At 36.3% G+C, this 23013-nt stretch overlaps 2 protein-coding genes and 1 pseudogene across 2 annotated transcripts; all 3 read left to right on the top strand.

Moving 5' to 3' along the window:
- Positions 1 to 3260: 3260 nt before the first annotated feature.
- Positions 3261 to 5100, top strand: LOC148741862 (uncharacterized). The gene is made up of 5 exons (XM_088760470.1): positions 3261 to 3413; positions 3522 to 3620; positions 3943 to 4116; positions 4387 to 4494; positions 4876 to 5100. The coding sequence occupies exons 1-5, from the start codon at positions 3261 to 3263 to the stop codon at positions 4972 to 4974; spliced, it is 633 nt and encodes a 210-aa protein (XP_088616596.1). The 3' UTR covers positions 4975 to 5100.
- Positions 5101 to 14434: 9334 nt separating this feature from the next.
- Positions 14435 to 16385, top strand: LOC148741861 (uncharacterized). The gene is made up of 5 exons (XM_088758238.1): positions 14435 to 14587; positions 14697 to 14795; positions 15116 to 15289; positions 15560 to 15667; positions 16057 to 16385. The coding sequence occupies exons 1-5, from the start codon at positions 14435 to 14437 to the stop codon at positions 16153 to 16155; spliced, it is 633 nt and encodes a 210-aa protein (XP_088614364.1). The 3' UTR covers positions 16156 to 16385.
- A 3721-nt stretch (positions 16386 to 20106) lies between these two features.
- On the top strand, positions 20107 to 22406 carry LOC148741860 (uncharacterized; annotated as a pseudogene).
- The last annotated feature ends 607 nt before the right edge of the window (positions 22407 to 23013 follow it).

The following is a 23013-nucleotide window of genomic DNA, read 5'->3' as shown; positions in this document are numbered from 1 at the left end:
CAAGTACGTTGTTAAAATCTATCAATGGATTACATTGCCATTCCCATTTACACTGTAAGATAAACGCGTTTTTCCTTAATAGATCTGTGAAATCGCATTGGTTTCTGGGAGTCAAAATTACTGCATAACAATCAGTATTCATTAAGGAAAAATTCTTCAGGAGGATAAAAAAAAAAACCGGTTCAGTATGAAAAATAATTCAAAAAGTACCTTAGCTAAGACTCAAAAAATGGAGGGCATCTTTATCCTGACTTGGAGTTCCTCGTTCTTAAATCGACTGCAAGCTCTGTAAATATAGAAAGAAACATTTGAAAAAGTCCATTTTGAGACCAGTATCTACCGTGTAACTGATGATAATCATTGTATTTTAAAGATTCACTGTTAGAATATAAAATGCAAATTACATGCGAGGTGTTGTTAAATTAACAATAAAGCCTTTGAAAAAACAGATAGTGTGTTCTGTTTTCCTCATACATTGTGGTATCTGTAAAAATTCACGAAAGCCTTAATTTCGCTCGTTAACAAAAGACCAAACAAATCCAACCTACAAGAGTAGGATTATCGTCCACGGATGCTTGCTGAACATTTCACAGAGATAATAGAGGCTTAACTGCTCTGAAACAAAGTTATCATAAAATGTATTTCATCGGGAAATACTGTTCATTTCCATGCTTCTATCCTTGCCATCACGAGAGAGACTGGTAGATATTATTTACAGACAACTCCGCAAAGAATGGTATTTCGAGTCGATTATCGTCTAGTAGTACACGGCCATACAAAAATCAGGGTAGTCTTTGTTTTTCTTTCCTTTTTCTTTTATAGTTCATTACATTTACTTATACTTCTGTATTTATCGATCCATTCGCCTATTCTCTTTTAAACAAAGATGATAACTATGTACAGTGATGCCTTAGATTATATGAGAATTTATCTCCAAGTTGGAAAACACGAAATAGGATCTACTGACGTCTGGCATAACCGAGAGAAGGTTTTTCCGACAAGACTCAATCAAAAAGTCCAAATGAATGATGAACTTCCATTAAGCGTGAGGTTTGCAAACGTGTTATTGTAATTCTAAACCTTGACTGGACGACTTGAAGATTAAGTCTTAAACGCCGCCTCCGCGTCATCAGACACATGACGTCAATTTGAATGAACATACTCAACATGAACCAAACCTAATATCTACTTTATGGTACGTGTCATGATAAAGTGCATGTTGTCACAATCTTATTTGGCGATCGTCCAAGAACTACTAATAGACACTTTACGAAAACCGGAAATTTGCACGTTTACCGGTGAAGATGAAAAAGGATTGTTAAGGCATCAACTGAGGAAATCAACGATATTAGACATAATTTTCCTGAATACATTTTCATAAGGAACGATATTGAAATCCTACAACTAACGCTATAGATCTAAACAAAAATAAAGGATTTTTTTGCAGCTATTGTTAGCCCCATATTTAAAACATTTTACCTTTTAATGTTTTCTAGCACGCGGAAAACGCCAAGCTTCTCACGCAAAGGCTAGGATATACTTGCGGGGGCCCTAACTTTCGAGCACGGATTCTACGTCTTCTATAAAAGCGACTGGCATGTTTAATGGACATATGCCGTGCATAGACAGTTCATGGCACCGATACACACAGTGTGAATGATCGTTGTTTGGTCGTGATTATTTTATCTGTACTAGTGTTCTCTCACCATCACAACGTTTAATCATACATGTAACAAGAAGGAAGAACTCATCCCTCACTGTATACAAACTCTATTTTCTGTTTCTAGTCATTTAAGATTATGATCAAAGAACGAGAAAATTCAAATGACAAATTCTATCCTCTTATGCCACGAAATTATCTGTTGGTGTATTGTCAAAGCACTGATTGCCACAAATCATTCATTCCTCCGACTCCACCATCCTTGATATTACGAAGAACAGTGACAAAATACAAATAGAACGCTTCTTACCAATGAGCGGGCGAAACCCATAAACTAATCACCCATTTCCGGTGATAGCGGCTGGTTTTGTGCATCAAACGACATGAAAATAAAGTTACGTCAACACGAACCTCACATTGAGAATATTTCAGTTTATCATTAAACCTGAAAGGCCCGGCACGCGCTTTTGATGATAAAATTCTCAAAGATGTGTCTAAGCAAACACCAGCCAAAATATCTTTCGATAATGATACATCACAATAACATTAATTCGTCTCTCATTGTACTACCTCTCGTCTAATCTCGTGATTAGATGAGATACTTAAGATATTTGTTGTCACGCTTTTCTTTTGAGTGATTGTTTCCTTTCTTACCAAGAACCTTGGTGCATTGCCGTTGAAGAGGCGGAAGCGATAAACGAAGTCCACTTATCCATAAAGAAAAATCAGGATCGTGACCAGTTAAATCAAATTTTCCCGGATACCTAGTTTTCCAGGGGCTTTACAACTTTCTGGATTGTTGTAAACCGATAAGGAGCATTTGTTTTACCTAACGCAAATAATTTGTCAACATCCATATGGAATTTACAGCCCCTTGAATTTATACTGCATGCGAAATAGCATAAATCTGTGAAGTTGCATTAGTTTCGCGGAGTCAGAATTACTGCATACCAAACATAACTTACCAAATCCATTTAATAAAAACAAGAATGGATTGTTAGACTGCTACGGAAGGAACAGTTAACACGGTTCAAAACTTATGAATTCAAAATGATTCATTTACAGAACGAACGAACGACAAAAAAACGGAAAATGATTAACCAGGAATACACCTAAGATAAAACAGCTTCCTTTTGGTTTGGTATAAGAGTCAGTCAAAACGCACTTCACCTTCAATTTATTCTAGATACAGCAAAAGAAGCCAAGGCAAGATTTGAATCAGGAGAAAAGGTAAGTCGAATTGATTGTGAAAGTGAGGAGTTACATCTCTCGATACCCTGTATTAAGAGACTGGAAATTTATGTTAACGGAATTTACACTTTAAAACCTTTTCTTCACACGGGTTTTAAAACATCCCTCTTGAAGACATGTCTTCTTCCATTTATTATTCAACCTAAGGGAAACTAAATTCGACCTGACTTTCCTCCGGATAAATCTTTACCAAAAGCGACCAGGAATTATTGAAGACTAAGTAACGAATTAGCTACCAAAAGATTCCTCGCAGCTTGCGTTAAATGATAGGAGTGCCCTTGTCATGTGAATCATTATACTCTGTGGGATTCTACTCTGACTTTGCTAATCAAATTTTGGTTCACTAGAAATGGAATTCTGCAAGTACTTGTTCGCTGCCGTATTTATAGTAACCACAATGAGCGCAGTGGCTTGGACAGCTCCGACGAGTTACCGACCAAGTGATGCTGAAATTGTCATCAGACTTTCACTTATGCCATCAAGATCCAACGCCACAAAAGAGGTAGGTATTCACATATTTCTTCTCTTGATTCTACTTCTGAAGTAAAGCTGCTTGTAAAACACTACTTTCAGAATTTTTTAAAGCAAAACATCGTTATTTTATCCGCAGATGTTAAAGGTCCATCAATTCATAGCTTCTAACTGGGATCTAAAGGAGACGTCCCTCATTCTTGGCGTGGCTGACACGACTGTATGTTCCTCAGATCTTGTGAGTATGAAGAAATTCACCTTTCGACTTTTTTTTTTTGAGGAAAAGTCTTTTTTCAGTCAGCGGAAGGACATTTTAAACGGATACACATTTCAAGCATGGTTATTTATCAATCTAACTCGGAGGCAATAGCCAAATACAAGGCAAAAAAGAGAAACAAGATCGAGGGATTTCTCCAGACGCGTAGGGGTCTGAGGCACTGGCACTAAAGTATAACACCAAACTATGGTAAATGATTGACAAAACTTTCTCCTCTGTAAGTCACTGGCACTATAAAATGATAACAATTTGCATAATTTCTGTGTTTTTTGGTTCTGCTCAGCAAAAGAAAGACAACTTTTCGATTGCTTTTATGCACCTTTACAACTTCATCCATCCACTATACTTGGCTTACTCATATGAGGAAGCTAAAGGATCTCAGCACAAAGTGTTGGCAAGTGCACTCAAAGACACCAGTTTTCACCTAAATACTACAGTGTGGAGAGTGAGACGCGAGGTAAGTTACCTTCCTTCTAATATAACAATTCCCTTATGGGGAGACTTACATTTTTTTCACTGATGGTGGAATAAAGTAGCTAAGTCGCAATACTTCGACGAAATAAAAATCGCACAGGCTTTAGAAAGGAAGCGAATAGTCAAAGACTAGCAAGCTGAGCAGACTCAAAATATTGTTGTCCCGGCTTTGAAGCCCAGTGCTAAGAAACGTAAATTGTCAGTGTTGCCTATTTTTTTCCGCCACTAATATTTACCCTTTGTTAAATCTTAGATAACGAAGACTGGTGCCGCAATACCCACTGTTCAGCACATCTCAGAGACGAGCCTGGATCATTATACTAAAGCATATTTACAGGCGATGGTCAATAACAAACGTGTGGTAAGAAAAAAAGGATTCAAATGATAATCATTCCTTCAACTGTAAAGGATACATAAAGCAAAACGCAAACTAAAAAAGAAATACGAACCCCAAAGCGGTATAGAATCTAAGAGGTATCCCGTTCTCAGTCTTCGTTGAAACCTCTAGAAAATGTAGTGTTTGGCGTCAAGTGTTAATTTTTCATACGAGTCTTACATGCATCATTTAACTTTCTTACATATCTTACTAAATTCAAGTTGCCAAACATCAAATTAAGCATAAGTAGAGGATCTTTACAGTGATTTTCAACACTATCATAGCGAAAAAACTTAAAAAAATAAAACCAATATTTAGACATGAAATTTTAATCAATAATGTTTCTTTTTTTTTTTACTTTTGTAGAGTGTAACCATAACTGATGATGTGGTGAAGACTTACAGAAACTATGTCATTCTCTACACACTGAAGGATGTTCTCACTGAAGTGTTGACTTGCATCTAAACCTATTTATTACTGAACACGTTGCTCTCTGGCAGAGCAAATAGACTTATTGAGACTAACTGCTCTTACCGTATTATCAGAATACTGAAAGAGTACCACACTTTTCACGATGTTTACTTATTTAAATTACAGTTATTCCGTGGAAAAAAATTAACAAAACTTTTAGAAAAAAAACTCAAAACATTAATAATTATCCAACAAGAGCACTGCCCATAAAAACAATATTTACTTCTTATAGGACAACGGTTTAGGGATTCAAGCTTGCTACCTAAAGTCAATATTTACAAGACTTAATTCAACCATCAGTTAGTTTTATGACTGTGAATTCTCAAAAAGTACAGCAAAGCTTAGTCTAAGGGTTGATTCAAGAAGTACCTTAGCCAACACTCAAGCTAGAGAGGGCATCTTTTCGCTAGCAAACTTTAGGAGTTCCTCGTTCCTGGATTGACAGCATGCTCTGTAATTAGAGAAATAAAAACTTTTATAAAGTCCATGTTGACACTATTATCTACCATGTTACTGATGCTAATCAGTGTATATGTTGATCTTTCAAAGATTTATTATCAGAACATAAAATGTAACTGTATGCGAGGTGTTGTTAAATTAACAATGAAGCATTAAAAAATTGAAATCCAAAGTGATGTCTCTTTTCTTCTCAAAAGTTTATTACATTACTGGTGTACGTCAAACAAGAAATTGTGAAACTTAATCCCTTGCACTTTATAATCTTATGCTAACCTCTACCATCTTCTCACATTTAGTTATCACACAATGTATATTTTATTAAGAAATACTAGTCATTTCCATGCTCCTATCCTCAAGATCACGAGGAGGACTGGTACATAAATTAATAAACCGCTCCACTAACAATGATTATCGTTAAATAGTCAACGCCCACACACAAAACACAATGGTCCACCTCCTGTAATAAAAGTCACTCTCTCAAATAGGTTAGTTAGCAATAAAAAACAGTTGATACGGGATTTATTTCCTTTTTTTCTATATATTTCGAAGACAATAGTCTAGGGATTTGTGTGGTGTGATGTCTTAGATAAAGTGTAAAACTATCTCCGACTCGAAAACATAGGAAACGTGACCAACCAACAAGGTTTCCCTAGATTTGCAGCAAGATTTGAAAAAGACCAAACAAATGATGATCCTGTTAGATAGAAAGCGTAAACCTATATACAGATTAAGTCTACATCAGTGGTGGGTGAACATATTTAGCTACTATCGAAACTGACCATTTATTCTATGGCTATTTTCTTTGAAAAGTTATGATGCATTGTTTACAGTTTAACGTGCTTGTTGTTACAAACTTCTTTCGGTCATCGTCTAATAAGAACTGAACTTTAACACTCGCATACAAACAAGATTACTAGTGCAGATAAAAAAGGATAACAATCCCGGATATGCTTTCAAGGGATTGGATTTGTCGACTACAAGTGACACGGAACAACTAAAATCAAGAAAGGGGTGTCTTGTCAGTTCTTGTTATCTCCACAATTAGAAAATAAAGTTCAAACGACCAATTGACCTTTTGATATTTTCTAGCACGCGAAAAGCCAAGCTTGTCACGCAAAAGCCAGTATACACTTGCGAAAGTTATAGCTGTTCAGCACAGATTCTATGTGTTCTATGGTAGCAACTGGCATATTACACGAACATGTACCATGCATGAACAGTTCTTGGTACAGATGCACTTTGTATTTATTTCTCTTCCGTTTTAATGAAAGATCGTCCTGATAGTTTTACCCCGTATATAAGGTTCCTTCACTATCTCAAGGTATTTTCTCATTTTATCAAGAAGGACTGAAGAACTCATCCGTCCGTTGAATTTTTTATTTCTCGAGTTTGAAGATTATTAATAACAACGATAGGTTTCAAAGGATAAAATCTATCCTCTAATGCAATGAAATGATCTGCTCATGAAGCGTCAAGTCACCAAATGGGATATGTTGATCATTTCTTCGGCAATTGAGACCACTCTTCCTTGACCCTTGCTTGATATTACTGAGAATAGTAACAAAGCACAAATGTTGACAAAGTATAGATAGATTACCAATCAAGGGCCTAACCTCATAAGTTAATGACCTGTTTTCGATGACAATGGCTTGTTTTGTTCAACATGATTGAAAATAAAGTTACGTCAACTCCGAAGTCACATCAATCGACCCGTGCGGCCCGCTCACGCTGGGAATGAAAAACATTACAAATATTTGTATAGCTAGACGCTGAAAAAATCACCTATCGATATGGATACATTGCAATTAAATCATTTAATCATTATGCTTCTCCTCTTCCACGCTCTATGATGATATGAGATACATAAGATGTTGTTGTCAAGGTTTCTTTTTTTTCGTGGATCGTCGTGATAAACGAAGCGTTCCTTCCTTTTCAGCAATAACTTTGATAACAGGAGTATTACTGTTGAAGAGGCGGAAGCGGTAAACGAGCTCCCTTTATCCCAAAAGAAAACTCTGAACTGTGACCCATTAAATCAAAGTTTTTCCAGGTGCGTAGTTTCCTAAGGACTTTACACTTTCTGGGTTCATGTAAACCGATAAGCAGCACTTATTTAACCTGGGGCATACGATATTTCAACAATCTATATAGAATTTTATAGTCATTTCCATTTTTACTGCAAAATAATATAAATCCTTGAGGTTACATGTACACTGCGTTCGTGGAGTCAAACTTACTGAATACCACACATAAAATACAAACTCTAAGATCTATTTGACAAAATAAGACTGCAACGGAAGAAACAGTCGACAAAGATCAAGAGATACAGTTTTATGAATTCAAAATGATGTCATTTACAAAGTGAACGAACGACGAAATGTTTAGCGAAAATGAGCCATCCAGAATACGCCTGATCAAAATAGCTTACCAAAACATGATGCAAGCCAATAAAACAGCTTCCTCTTCGTTTTGTATAAATGGTAGTCAATATGCATTTTACCTTCAGTAGTTCTGGATACAGCCAGAGAAAACAACGCAAGATTTTGAATCAAAGTAATTTATCCCCAGAGATACTTAAAAAGAGATAGGTAAGTCTTACTGATTATCTTAAATGAGAACTGTCATTGTTCGGTCCCCTCTGTAACTAGACCAGATATACTGTAAAAGCAAGATTAAGTTTGCGTTAACAGAACGTAAAGATTCAAACTCCTTCCTTCATTTGCCTTTCAAAATAAAAGATGACTCTACCAAACTTTGCCTCCAATAATTCTTAACCAAAGCGTCCGATAACCACTGACAACAACTGTAATTAACGAATTAGCTACCTAACTTTCGTAATTTGATTCCTCGAAGCTAAATAGGAGTAAATAGGAGTACCTCTGTCATTATTAAACTTATTTTTCTGATAACGTTTTGGTTCACTAGAAATGGAATTCTGCAAGTCCTTGTTCACTGCCATATTCATAGTAACCACAATGAGCGCAGTGGCTTGGACAGCTCCGTTGAGTTACCGACCAAGTGATGCTGAAAGTGTCATCAGACTTTCACTTATCCCACCGAGATCCAACGCCACAAAGGAGGTAGTGGAAGAAATTGTTTTTTTCTTACTGATTCTATTTCGCTATTAAGCTCCTTATGAGACGCTTCGTGCAAAGACTAACGGTAGTGCATTTTATTTGCAGATGTTGAAGGTCTATCAATTCAGCTTCTAACTGGGATCTAAAGGAGACACCCCATGCTCTTGGAATGGCTGACACACCTGTGTTCCTCAAGTTTGGTAAGGATTGGAATTTTAAAGTTGTCTTTTTTATCCAAAAACATAACTACCTCACTTAATGTTTTGACATTTTAAACGGATAGACATTTCGACCCTGGCAATTTTTTTTTTTTAATTTACGTGTGATGTAATCGCCAAAACAAAACAGAAACACGGACAAAAGAGAGAAAAAAACATATGCGAGTTGTTACTTAATGCGCGTAGTTGTCTGAGGCACTGGCGCAAAGTTAAATCAATCACTAATCACTAACCGGTCTCTCTCACACACGATGATTGGTCAGTTTTCCAATTAACTATTTCGAGCCTGTTTTCCAAGTCTTCAATACTGACACAATTTCCACGATTTCTCATTAAAGTGATCACTGGCTTTGTATCCCATCTGTTTCTGTACCTCACAGGCACTAGAAAATCTTAACAATTTGCATCCTATCTGTACTTTTGCTTCTCTTCAGCAAAAGAAAGACAACCTCTCAATTGCTTTTATCCAACTTTACAACTTCATCCGTACACTATACCTGGCATACTCCTATGAGGAAGCTAAAGGATCTCAGCACAGAGTGTTGGCGAGTGCGCTCAGAGACACCAGTTTTCACCTGAATACGACAGTGTGGAAAGTGAGACGCGAGGTAAGTTACCTTCCTTCAGATATAACAATTTCCTGATGAGGAGACTTTCATTTTATTCTCGTGAAGATTCCACTTCATTTATGGCAGAATAAATGAGCTCAGTCACAATACTTTGAAGAAATAGAAATCGCTCAAGTAGTTTAGAATGGAAACGAATAGTCAAACACTAGCTTGCTGGGGCAGACCACAAAAGGTGTGAGTGGGCCAAGAGAAGCGAAGAATGGTTAAGGATTGCGCAGCTGAACATGGACTGCAAACGACGAGTATACAAATAACTGCATCGAACAGTTTAATATCTCAGTTAAATATTCCCATTGTAAAGTAAGTCGTATTTCAGCCGGCCCGGGGGCTGCAATGATTTTACTTCCTAATAAAGCTATCTATCAATCAAGATGCAGGAAGAATTTGTCAATGCTTTTTTTTTCCTTCACAAAACACTACCTCACAATACTAATGTTCAGCCTCTAAAGCTTACGGTGCTAACTAATGTAAATTGTAAGTGTTGCCTAGTTCTTTATTCACCACTGACAGTTACCTTCTGTTAAATCTTAGATAATTAAAACCGGTTTTTCAATACCCTCTGTACAGCAAATCTCAGAGGCGAGCCTGGATCATTATATTAGAACATACCTACAGGCGATGGTCAATAACAAAAGTGTGGTAAGAAAAAATACAGCCACGTGAAATATTTCTTCAACTATAAATGACACATGTAGCAACAACCAATTTCACAAAGAAGTAAAAGAAAGTTCAAATCTTCGAAGGAGAAGAGAATCTAAGCGGTGACCATTCCAGCGTAATTAAAACTTGACTAGAGGCACTGAATATTATAAAGGGCCCCATTCCCGAAAGTACCGGGCATCTGACGAACTTGAAGTCATCATTCTAAAGTCTTATGAAACATCTCGCCAACAGAAGCGCAGCTTCTAGCTAAAACATCCAGTCCCTTCTGTTTCCTTTTCTGATATCTTGTAATGTTTCAATTTCAAACAATCAACATCTCGCTCTTAGATATAAATACGGTAAAGAAAAAGCAGATTTTCGGAATCATTTTCCAAGTGTCATTTTTCGTAGGTATAATTTGACTTTCAAAGTACTTCTCTAGCTTATTTCAATGCTGCCATACATCAATGTTGGTATAAGTACAGAATAGCAACAAAAATGTAAAAAGTGTCAAAGTTAATGTTAATCAACATTTATTTACTTTTTTTTTTGTTTTTGTAGGGTTTGACCACGATAACTGACGATGTGGTGAAGACTTACAGAAATTATGTTATCCTGTACACACTGAAAGATGTTCTTACTCATGTGTTGAATTGTATCTAAGATTATTTATTACCCAACGAATTGCCCTCTGGTAGAGCAAATATTTACTTGTGACTTGATCTGAATTAATGAAAGACTGAGGGACCTCTTCATATTTCTTAATGTTTAAGTATTTAAAGTTATTCGTAGAACACAAAAACTCTAAGAAGGCTGTAGAATAACATCATTTTTGATTACACAAGAGCACTGCTTATCAAAACGGTATTAGAATCTTCCAGGACAACAGTTTTGAGATTCAACCTTGCCGCCCTATATTAATGTTTTAAACTTTCAATTCAACCATCACTTTTCATAATTATATAGTAATTCTTAAAAGTAAACCAGAGCTCAGTCTGAGAAATGATTCGAAAAGTATCTTGGTTAAGAGTTAAGCAGTAGCCAGGAGCATTTTTGTCCTGTCCTAGTCTTTCTAAGCTCCTTATTCAAGAATCGACTAAAAAATTATTTGTAATTAGACAGAGAAACACTTTCAAAAATGTCCATATTGAGACTATCATCCCCGTGTTACTGATGATAATCAGTGTATATGTTGATCTTTTAAAGATTTATGATAAGCATACGAAAATGTAACTGCAAGCGTTCTGTTGTTAAATTAACAATAAAGCGTTAAAAATGGAAATCGAAAGAAAGGTCTACTTTCTACACCAACACATTTGATAACTAAATCGATCCATTTATCTATTGTAAAACCAGCCTTAAGAAACTCACGCTTGAGTAGATGTTTGACCCTAGATGCCGCTTAGTACTACATAACAGTACGTGCATTTTTTATCCCTTAGGGGGACACATGCTGACTTAAAAGTGTCGTCATAGTGAACTGATGGAGATTTTACTAAAGCGATAGTCACATTATTATGGCCGATGCGCTCTGTTCATTTATTCTTTACCTTGGATGGTCTGAGCCCTCAGTTTTCTCACACTGTATTTACTAGATATAGTCTGTCCTCTTGTAGTACCGTTATTTCAATGGCACAGACTGAAATTTCATCCGTGATTTGCAAAATAGATTTTAGATCACCAAAAAAGACAGTGAAAATTCAAAGGCTTAAATTTACACTTCTCACGGAATAAGTTGCTGAATTGGGAATTGAAAAGCTGTTCATTTCCATGCCGCTATTCTTGAGATCACGACTGGTACTGGTAGACAATATCTACCAACCACTCCAGCATTTCCTGTGATAAATTTTACTTTCCTCTATCTCATCTTTCTCCACCTTTGGTTGACACGAATTTTATTTCCTTTTATCTTTCATTCCTTTACTTATTCATACATTATCTATTCATTGATTTATTTACCTAAGTTATTTCTGTGGTGTGATGCCATTGAAAAAGTGAAGTTCTATCTTTAAGTCGGAAACATTAGGGAACACGACCAACTTACGTCCTTATTAAAGAAAGCGTGAGGACTGTAAACGCGTTTTTATAATTCTAAACCTGAATGACGGGAACGCGAGGAAATTAAGTCTAAAACACTTACTCTTCATCTTGCTTATAAAGTCAATTTGATTGGAGATATACGGCTAAATTCGAACCAAACATTTACTTTACAAAACTTTACTTGGATGTATTATGATACGTGATATAAAGTGCTTTGTATCATATTCTTCTATTGGCAAAAGTCTAAGTAATAACGGAACTTTACCACTCATGAAGTACTTATGGCCGCTTTACGAAAACCGGAAACCTGTACGTTTACCGGTAAGGATGAAAAAGGATTGTTACTCCATCGATTGCGGAAAACAACGATGAGAAAATAATTTATTAGGATATGCTTTCAATGAATTGATTTATAATTCTACAAGTAACGAGAAACATTTAGAAACAAGAAAAGGGATGTCTTGTCAGCTACCATTAGCCCCTTTGTCTTCTTTAGCAGCTACTGGTACGTTACACGGACATGAACCGTGCATCACCAGTTCATGATACCGATGCTCTTCGTCTATATTTATCTATTCTTCGTGGAAGTTCGTCATTAGGTCGTTATAATTTACCTGTAAAAAAGCTTCTCTTTATACTATCATAACTTACTTTTTCAATTATATAAAGAAGGAAGATCTCATGCCTCAGCCATATTTTAAATTTTACTTTTTACAGTAGTTTAAGGCCTCATTCAAACAGTTTCTATACTCTCTTTTCTTTGTCTTGCGATTTAACATTATAATTTACGACCGAGTAAATTAAAAGCCTAAAACATACCCTCTTACGCAATGAAACTATCTGTTCATGTCACAGCTAGTCATCAAATGGGACATCTTGTTACTTTCTTCAATTTAGACTACGACTCCTTTACCTAGTTTATTTATGGATAATTAGTTGAGTTTAGTTAGTCGGGCCCAACCCCATAAACTAATGACCCATTTCCTGTGATAAAGACTGGTTTTGTTCAATAAACGACATGTCAATTAAGTTACGTCAACACAGAAGTCACGTAATTAATAATTCATATTATCATTCCACAAGTGCGGCCTCGCGCGCTTTCAATGAAAAAACCATCTCAAAGATTCGTCTAGATTAACACCAGCCTAATCATCTATTGATTATAATGCATTAAAATCAAATGATTGTATCTTTAAATTGGCTTATTCCCTTCTATCCTCTGTGTTGATACCGGATAGTTAAAATATTTGTTGTCACGCTCTTCTTTTAAGTGATTGCCATTATGAGCGGAAAGTTGCTTACTTTCTTACCAGGAACTTTGATAAAGGAAACAATAAACGTTAAAGAGGCGGAGGTCCATGCGCTTATCCCGAGAGAAAAAATCAAGATTTTAAATAATCAAATCAAAGTGTTTCTGGACACCCTGTTTTCTAAGAGCTGAGAAGTTTTCGGGATTGTGGTAAAAACGGATAAGCAGCATCTCTTCAACCCACAACAAAAAAAAGGTCCAACAATCCATATGGAATTATAGCCATTACCACTGCGGAATAAATGCCTGTATTAAGTATAAATGCGATGAATTGGTTTCGCGGAACCAGAATTACTGCATACCAGACATAAACTACAAAATCAATTTGATACAACAAGGATGGATCGTTCAACTCTTACGGAAGGAACAGTAAACAACGTTCAAACGATACAGGTTTATGAATTCAAATGACGTAATTTACAAAGCGTCAAACGATACAAAATTTAGGGAAAATGAGTAATCCAGAATATGCCGGACAAAAAGATGATGTAAAGAAATAAAACATCTTCCTCTTCATTTAGTATAAAAGACGGTCAAAACTCGCTTCACCCTCAATTAATCCTGGAAAAGGAAAGGAAAACAACGAAACATTTCGAATCAAAGTTTATCTGCCACAGATACTTAGAAGGAGAAAGGTAAGTCTACATTGCTCGGTCCGTTCTACAACAAGACTGGAAGTAAAAGCTGATTTATCGTATATGTGCACGATCCTTCGCAGTAAAGCACTATTTGAGCAATAGTGAAAATCAGACCTGAAAAAAAATTTTTTAAGTCCTTATGTTGAATGTACGCATAGTCTTCACCTTTACTTATCATAGGTTTTAAAACAGCAGTTCTAAAGACGTTTTGTTTAATTGCCACTTAACAAAAGGTATGACTTTACCAAATTCTGCTTCACACAAGTTTAAACGAAAAGCTACGGAGAACCACTGACAAACAATTTAAGAGTTAGCTTCTTCAGTTCCTCAAATCAATTCCCCAAAGTTTAGGTAAAATGTTACGAGTGCCGTGTTAATTTTATCAATTGCTTTCTATAGGACACTACCCGTATTTTTCTTGCAACCTTATTCTTTTATAGAAATGGAATTCTGCAAGTCCTTGTTCGCTGCCATATTCATAGTAACTACGATCAGCTCAGTGGCTTGGACAGCTCCGACGAATTACCGACCAAGCGATGCTGAAATTGTCATCAGACTTTCACTGATGCCATCAAGATCCAACGCCACAAAAGAGGTACGGTATTCGCATATTTATTCTCTTGCTTCTACTTCTGAAGTAAAGCTGCTTGTAAAACGCTACTTTCAGAATTGTTTAAAGTAAAATATCGTTATTTTATCCGCAGATGTTAAAGGTCCATCAATTCATAGCTTCTAACTGGGATCTAAAGGAGACGTCCCTCATTCTTGGCGTGGCTGACACGACTGTATGTTCCTCAGATCTTGTGAGTATGAAGAAATTCACCTTTCGACTTTTTTTTTGAGGAAAAGTCTTTTTTCAGTCAGCGGAAGGACATTTTAAACGGATAAACATTTCAAGCATGCTTATTTATCAATCTAACTCGGAGGCAATAGCCAAATACAGGGCAAAAGAGAGAAACAAGAGCGAGTGATTTCTCCAGACGCGTAGGGGTCTGAGGCACTGGCACTAAAGTATAACACCAAACTATGGTAAATGATTGACAAAACTTTCTCCTCTGTAAGTCACTGGCACTATAAAATGATAAAAACTTGCATAATTTCTGTGTTTTTTGGTTCTCCTCAGCAAAAGAAAGACAACTTTTCGATTGCTTTTATGCAACTTTACAACTTCATCCATCCACTATACCTGGCTTACTCATATGAGGAAGCTAAAGGATCTCAGCACAAAGTGTTGGCAAGTGCACTCAAAGACACCAGTTTTCACCTAAATACTACAGTGTGGAGAGTGAGACGCGAGGTAAGTTACCTTCCCTCTAATATAACAATTCCCTTATGGGGAGACTTACATTTTTTTCACTGATGGTGGAATAAAGTAGCTAAGTCGCGATACCTCGACGAAATAAAAATCGCACAGGCTTTAGAGAGGAAGCGAATACCCAAAGACTAGCTAGCTGAGCAGACTCAAAATATTGTTGTTCCAGCTTTGAAGCCCAGTGCTAAGAAACGTAAATTGTCAGTGTTGCCTATTTTTTTCCGCCACTAATATTTACCCTTTGTTAAATCTTAGATAACGAAAACTGGTGCCACAATACCCCCTGTTCAACACATCTCAGAGACGAGCCTGGATCATTATACTAAAGCATATTTACAGGCAATGGTCAATAACAAACGTGTGGTAAGAAAAAAAGGATTCAAATGATAATCATTCCTTCAACTGTAAAGGATACATGAAGCAAAAACGCAAACTAAAAAAGGAATACGAACCCCAAAGCGGCATAGAATCTAAGAGGTATCCCGTTCTCAGTCTTCGTTGAAACCTCCAGAAAATGTAGTGTTTGGCTTCAAGTGTTGCATTTTTCATACGAGTCTTACATGCATCATTTAACTTTCTTACATATCTTACTAAATTCAAAAGTTGCCAAACATCAAATTTAGCATAAGTAGAGGATCTTTACAGTGATTTTCAACACTATCAAAGCAACAAACTTAAAAAAATAAAATGAATATGTTAACATGAAATTTTAATCAATAATGTTTCTTTTTTTTTTTTTTTTACTTTTGTAGAGTGTAACCATAACTGATGATGTGGTGAAGACTTACAGAAACTATGTCATTCTCTACACACTGAAGGATGTTCTCACTGAAGTGTTGACTTGCATCTAAACCTATTTATTACTGAACACGTTGCTCTCTGGCAGAGCAAATAGACTTATTTAGACTAACTCCTCTTACGGTATTATTAGAATACTGAAAGAGTATTACACTTTTCCTGATGTTTACTCATGTAAATTAAAGTTATTCTGTGGAAAAAATTAACAAAAATTCTAGAAAAAAACTCAAAACATTAATAATTATCCAACAAGAGCACTGCCCATAAAAACAATATTTATTTCTTAGAGGACAACGGTTTAGGGATTCAAGCTTGCTACCTAAAGTCAATATTTACAAGACTTAATTCAACTATCAGTTAGTTTTATGACTGTGAATTCTTAAAAAGTACAGCAAAGCTTAGTCTAAGGATTGATTCAAGAAGTACCTTAGCCAACACTCAAGCTAGAGAGGGCATCTTTTCGCTAGCAAACTTTAGGAGTTCCTCGTTCCTGGATTGACAGCATGCTCTGTAATTAGAGAAATAAACACTTTTATAAAGTCCATGTTGACACTATTATCTACAATGTTACTGATGCTAATCAGTGTATATGTTGATCTTTTAAAGATTTATTATCAGAACATAAAATGTAACTGTATGCGAGGTGTTGTTAAATTAACAATGAAGCATTAAAAAATTGAAATCCAAAGTGATGTCTCTTTCTTCTCAAAAGTGTAAGACATTACCGGTGTACCTCAAACAAGAAATTGTGAAACTTAATCCCTTGCACTTCATAATCTCATGCTAACCTCTACCCTCTTCTAACATTTAGTTATCACACAATGTATATTTTATTAGGAAATACTAGTCATTTCCATGCTCCTATCCTCAAGATCACGAGGAGGAAGGGTACATAAATTAATAACTTGCATAACTTGCACTTATTGCAAAAAGATATACATCGGCGAAACAGGCAGAAGACTAGGTGACCGATTCCGAGAACACCTTCGAGACGTGGAAAGGAATGACAAGGACACATCGAAACCAGTCGCTAGACATTTTAATTTACCTAATCATTCTAAGCAACATATGGCAATCTGCAGTCTTTCCTTGCACTTAGGTGGCACGGAAAGCCGTAAAAATCTTGAACAAAAGCTCATCTTTCAAACCGGCAGTCTAAATCCCACAGGGATCAATGAACGCTGTTCATTCCACTAATTTATTGATGTTTTTCTCGTTGCCATGTACCCACCAATAACGTAGCTCCATTTTCTGCCTTTCAAAGCACACACCACCCACAATTCCTCTATTCGCTCCGACGAAGGGCTAACGCTCGAAACGTCAGCTTTTGTAATCATTACGGTGGCCAATTTACCATTTCAACTTTGTTGATATATCCAAATTATTTCGTTACTCCCACCGACGCAGCCCCAAACAGTTTCTTTCGAAACTATCAGCCTTTATACATAAATTATTAAACCGCTCCACTAACAATGATATTAAAGTCGATTATCGTTAAATAGTCAACGGCCACACACAAAACACAATGGTCCACCTCCTGCAATAAAGGTCACTCTTCTCAAATAGGTTAGTTAGCAATAAAAAACAGTTGATAAGGGATTTATTTCCTTCTTTTCTTTATATTTGGAGGACAATAGTCTAGGGATTTGTGTGGTGTGATGTCTTAGATAAAGTGTAAAACTATCTCCGACTCGAAAACATAGGAAACATGACCAACCAACAAGGTTTCCCTAGATTTGCAGCAAGATTTGAATAAGGCCAAAGGAATGATGATCCTGTTAGATAGAAAGCGTAAACCTATATACAGATTAAGTCTACATCAGTGGTGGGTGAACATATTTAGCTACCCTCGAAACTGACCATTTATTTTATGACTATTTTCTTGGAAAAGTTATGATGCATTGTTTACAGTTTAACGTGCTTGTTGTTACAAACTTCTTTCGGTGATCGCCTAATAAGAACGGAACTATAACACTCGCATACAAACAAGATTACTAGTGCAGATAAAAAAGGATAACAATCCCGGATATGCTTTCAAGGGATTGGATTTGTCGACTACAAGTGACACGGAACAACTAAAATCAAGAAAGGGGTGTCTTGTCAGTTCTTGTTATCTCCACATTTAGAAAATAAAGTTCAAACGACCAATTGACCTTTTGATATTTTCTAGCACGCGAAAAGCCAAGCTTGTCACGCAAAAGCCAGTATACACTTGCGAAGGTTATAGTTGTTGAGCACAGATTCTGTGTTCTATGGTAGCAACTGGCATATTACACGAACATGTACCATGCATGAACAGTTCTTGGTACAGATGCACTTCGTATTTATTTATCTTCCGTTTTCATGAAAGATCGTCGTGATAGTTTTACCCCGTATATAAGGTTCCTTCACTATCTCAAGGTATTTTTTCATTTTATCAAGAAGGACTGAAGAACTCATCTGTCCGTTGAATTTGTTATTTCTCGAGTTTGAAGATTATTTATAAGAACGATAGGTTTCAAAGGATAAAATCTATCCTCTAATGCAATGAACTGATCTGCTCATTAAGCGTCAAGTCACCAAATGGGATATGTTGATCATTTCTTCGGCAATTGAGACCACTCTTCCTTGACCCTTGCTTGATATTACTGAGAATAGTGACAAAGCACAGATGTTGACAAAGTATAGATAGATTGCCAATCAAGGGCCTAACCTCATAAGTTAATGACCTGTTTTCGATGACGATGGCTTGTTTTGTTCAACATGATCGAAAATAAAGTTAAGTCAACTCCGAAGTCACATCAATCGACCCGTGCGGCCCCGCTCACGCTGGGAATGAAAAACATTACAAATATTTGTAAAGCTAGACACCGAAAAAATCACCTATCGATATGGATACATTGCAATGAAATCATTTAATCATTATGCTTCTCTTCCAAGCTCTATGATGATATGAGATACATACGATGTTGTTGTCACGCTTTCTTTTTATTCGTAGATCGTAGTGATAAACGAAGCGTTCCTTCCTTTTCAGCAATAACTTTGATAACAGGAGTATTACTGTTGAAGAGGCGGAAGCGGTAAACGAGCTCCCTTTATCCCAAAAGAAAACTCTGAACTGTGACCCATTAAATCAAAGTTTTTCCAGGTGCGTAGTTTCCTAAGGACTTTACACTTTCTGGGTTCATGTAAATCGATAAGCAGCACTTATTTAACCTGGGGCATACGATATTTCAACAATCTATATAGAATTTTATAGTCATTTCCATTTTTACTGCAAAATAATGTAAATCCTTGAGGTTACACGTACACTGCGTTCGTGGAGTCAAACTTACTGCATACCACACATAAAATACAAACTCTAAGATCTATTTGACAAAATAAGACTGCAACGGAAGAAACAGTCAACAAAGTTCAAGAGATAAAGTTTAATGAATTCAAAATGATGTCATTTACAAAGTGAACGAACGACGAATTGTTTAGCGAAAATGAGTCATCCAGAATACGCCTGATAAAAATAGCTTACCAAAACATGATGCAAGCCAATAAAACTGCTTCTTCTTCGTTTTATATAAATGGTAGTCAATATGCATTTCATCTTCAGTAGTTCTGGATACAGCCAGAGAAAACAACGCAAGATTTTGAATCAAAGTAATTTATCACCAGAGATACTTAAAAAGAGATAGGTAAGTCTTACTGATTATCTTAAATGAGAACTGTCATTGTTCGGTCCCATGTGTAACTAGACCAGATATACTGTAAAAGCAAGATTAAGTTTGCGTTAACAGAACGTAAAGATTCAAACTCCTTCCTTCATTTGCCTTTCAAAATAAAAGATGACTCTACCAAACTTTGCCTCCAATAATTCTTAACCAAAGCGTCCGATAACCACTGACAACAACTGTAATTAACGATTTAGCTACCTAAATTTCGTAATTTGATTCCTCGAAGCTAAATAGGAGTAAATAGGAGTACCTCTGTCATTATTAAACTTATTTTTCTGATAACGTTTTGGTTCACTAGAAATGGAATTCTGCAAGTCCTTGTTCACCGCCATATTCATAGTAACCACAATGAGCGCAGTGGCTTGGACAGCTCCGTTGAGTTACCGACCAAGTGATGCTGAAATTGTCATCAGACTTTCACTTATCCCATCAAGATCCAACGCCACAAAGGAGGTAGTGGAAGAAATTGTTTTTTTCTTACTGATTCTATTTCGCTATTAAGCTCCTTATGAGACGCTTCATGCAAAGACTAACGGTAGTGCATTTTATTTGCAGATGTTGAAGGTCTTTCAATTCAGCTTCTAACTGAGATCTAAAGGAGACACCCCTTGCTCTTGGAATGGCTGACGCACCTGTGTGTTCCTCAAGTTTGGTAAGGATTGGAATCTTAAAGTTGTCTCTTTTTTTCCAAAAACATATCTACTTCAGTTAATGTTTTGACATTTTAAACGGATAGACATTTCGACCCTGGCAATTTTTTTCCTAAATTTACGTGTGATGTAATCGCCAAAACAAAACGGAAACACGGACAAAAGAAAGAAAAAACATATCCGACTTCTTACTTACAGCGCGTAGTGGTCTGAGGCACTGGCGCAAACTTAAATCAATCACTAATCACTAACCGGTCTCTCTCACACACGATAATCGGTCAGTTTTCCAATTAACTATTTCGAGCCTGTTTTCCAAGTCTTCAATACTGACACAATTTCCACAATTTCTCATTAAAGTGATCACTGGCTTTGTATCCCATCTGTTTCTGTACGTCACAGGCACCAGAAAATCTTAACAATTTGCATGCTATCTATACTTTTGCTTCTCTTCAGCAAAAGAAAGACAACCTCTCCATTGCTTTTATCCAACTTTACAACTTCATCCGTCCACTATACCTGGCATACTCCTATGAGGAAGCTAAAGGATCTCAGCACAGAGTGTTGGCAAGTGCGCTCAGAGACACCAGTTTTCACCTGAATACGACAGTGTGGAAAGTGAGACGCGAGGTAAGTTACCTTCCTTCAGATATAACAATTCCCTGATGAGGAGACTTTCATTTTATTCTCGTGAAGATTCCACTTCATTTATGGCAGAATAAATGAGCTAAGTCACAATACTTTGAAGAAATAGAAATCGCCCAGGCAGTTTAGAATGGAAACGAATAGTCAAACACTAGCTTGCTGGGGCAGACCACAAAAGATGTGAGTGGACCAAGAGAAGCAAAGAATGGTTAAGGACTGCGCAGCTGAACATGGACTGCAAACGACGAGTATACAAATAACTGCATCGAACAGTTAAATATCTCAGTTAAATATTCCCATTCTAAAGTAAGTTGTATTAGCCGACCCGGGGGCTGGAATGATTTTACTTCCTAATAAAGCTATCTATCTATCAAGATGCAGGAAGAATTTGTCACTGCTTTTTTTTTCCTTCACAAAACACTACCTCACAATACTAACGTTCAACCTCTAAAGCTTACGGTGCTAACTAATGTAAATTGTAAGTGTTGCCTAGTTCTTTATTCACCACTGACAGTTACCTTCTGTTAAATCTTAGATAATGAAAACCGGTTCTTCAATACCCTCTGTACAGCAAATCTCAGAGGCGAGCCTGGATCATTATATTAGAACATACCTACAGGCGATGGTCAATAACAAAAGTGTGGTAAGAAAAAATACAGCCACGTGAAATATTTCTTCAACTATAAATGACACATGTAGCAACAACCAATTTCACACAGAAGTAAAAGAAAGTTCAAATCTCCGGAGGAGAAGAGAATCTAAGCGGTGACCTTTCCAGCGTAATTAAAACTTGACTAGAGACACTGAATATTATAAAGGGCCCGTTTCCCGAAAGTACCGGGCATCTGACGAACTTGAAGTCATCATTCTAAAGTCTTGTGAAACATCTCGCCAACAGAAGCGCAGCTTCTAGCTAAAACATCCAGTCCCTTCTGTTTCCTTTTCTGATATCTTGTAATGTTTCAATTTCAAACAATCAACATCTCGCTCTTACATATAAGTACGGTAAAGAAAAAGCAGATTTTCGGAATCATTTTCCAAGTGTCCTTTTTCGTAGGTATAATTTGACTTTCAAAGTACTTCTCTAGCTTATTTCAATGCTGCCATACATCAATGTTGGTATAAGTACAGAATATCAACAAAAATGTAAAAAGTGTCGAAGTTAATGTTAATTAACATTTATTTACTTTTTTTTTTCTTTTGTAGGGTTTGACCACGATAACTGACGATGTGGTGAAGACTTACAGAAATTATGTTATCCTGTACACACTGAAAGATGTTCTTACTCACGTGTTGAATTCTATCTAAGATTATTTATTACCCAACGAATTGCCCTCTGGTAGAGCAAATATTTACTTGTGACTTGATCTAAGTATTTAAAGTTATTCGTAGAACACAGAAACTCTAAGAAGGCTGTAGAATAACATCCTTTTTGATTACACAAGAGCACTGCTTATCAAAACGGTATTAGAATCTTCCAGGACAACAGTTTTGAGATTCAACCTTGCCGCCCTATATTAATGTTTTAAACGTTCAATTCAACTATCACTTTTCATAATTATATGGTAATTCTTAAAAGTAAACCAGAGCTCAGTCTGAGAAATGATTCGAAAAGTATCTTGGTTAAGAGTTAAGCAGTAGCCAAGAGCATTTTTATCCTGTCTTAGTCTTTGTAAGCTCCTTATTGAAGACTCGACTAAAACTCTTTGTAATTATAGAGAGAAACAATTTCAAAAAAGTCCATATTGAGACTATCATCCCCGTGTTACTGATGATAATCAGTGTATATGTTGATCTTTTAAAGATTTTTGATAAGCATATGAAAATGTAACTGCAAGCGTTCTGTTGTTAAATTAACAATAAAGCGTTAAAAATGGAAATCGAAAGCAAAGTCTACTTTCTACACCAACACATT

Source organism: Stylophora pistillata, chromosome 1 (genome assembly GCF_964205215.1).
Source record: "Stylophora pistillata chromosome 1, jaStyPist1.2, whole genome shotgun sequence".
NCBI classification, from domain to species: domain Eukaryota; kingdom Metazoa; phylum Cnidaria; class Anthozoa; order Scleractinia; family Pocilloporidae; genus Stylophora; species Stylophora pistillata.
The sequence above is the reverse complement of the archived record's forward strand: the minus strand, read 5'-3'. Positions and strand labels throughout refer to the sequence as shown.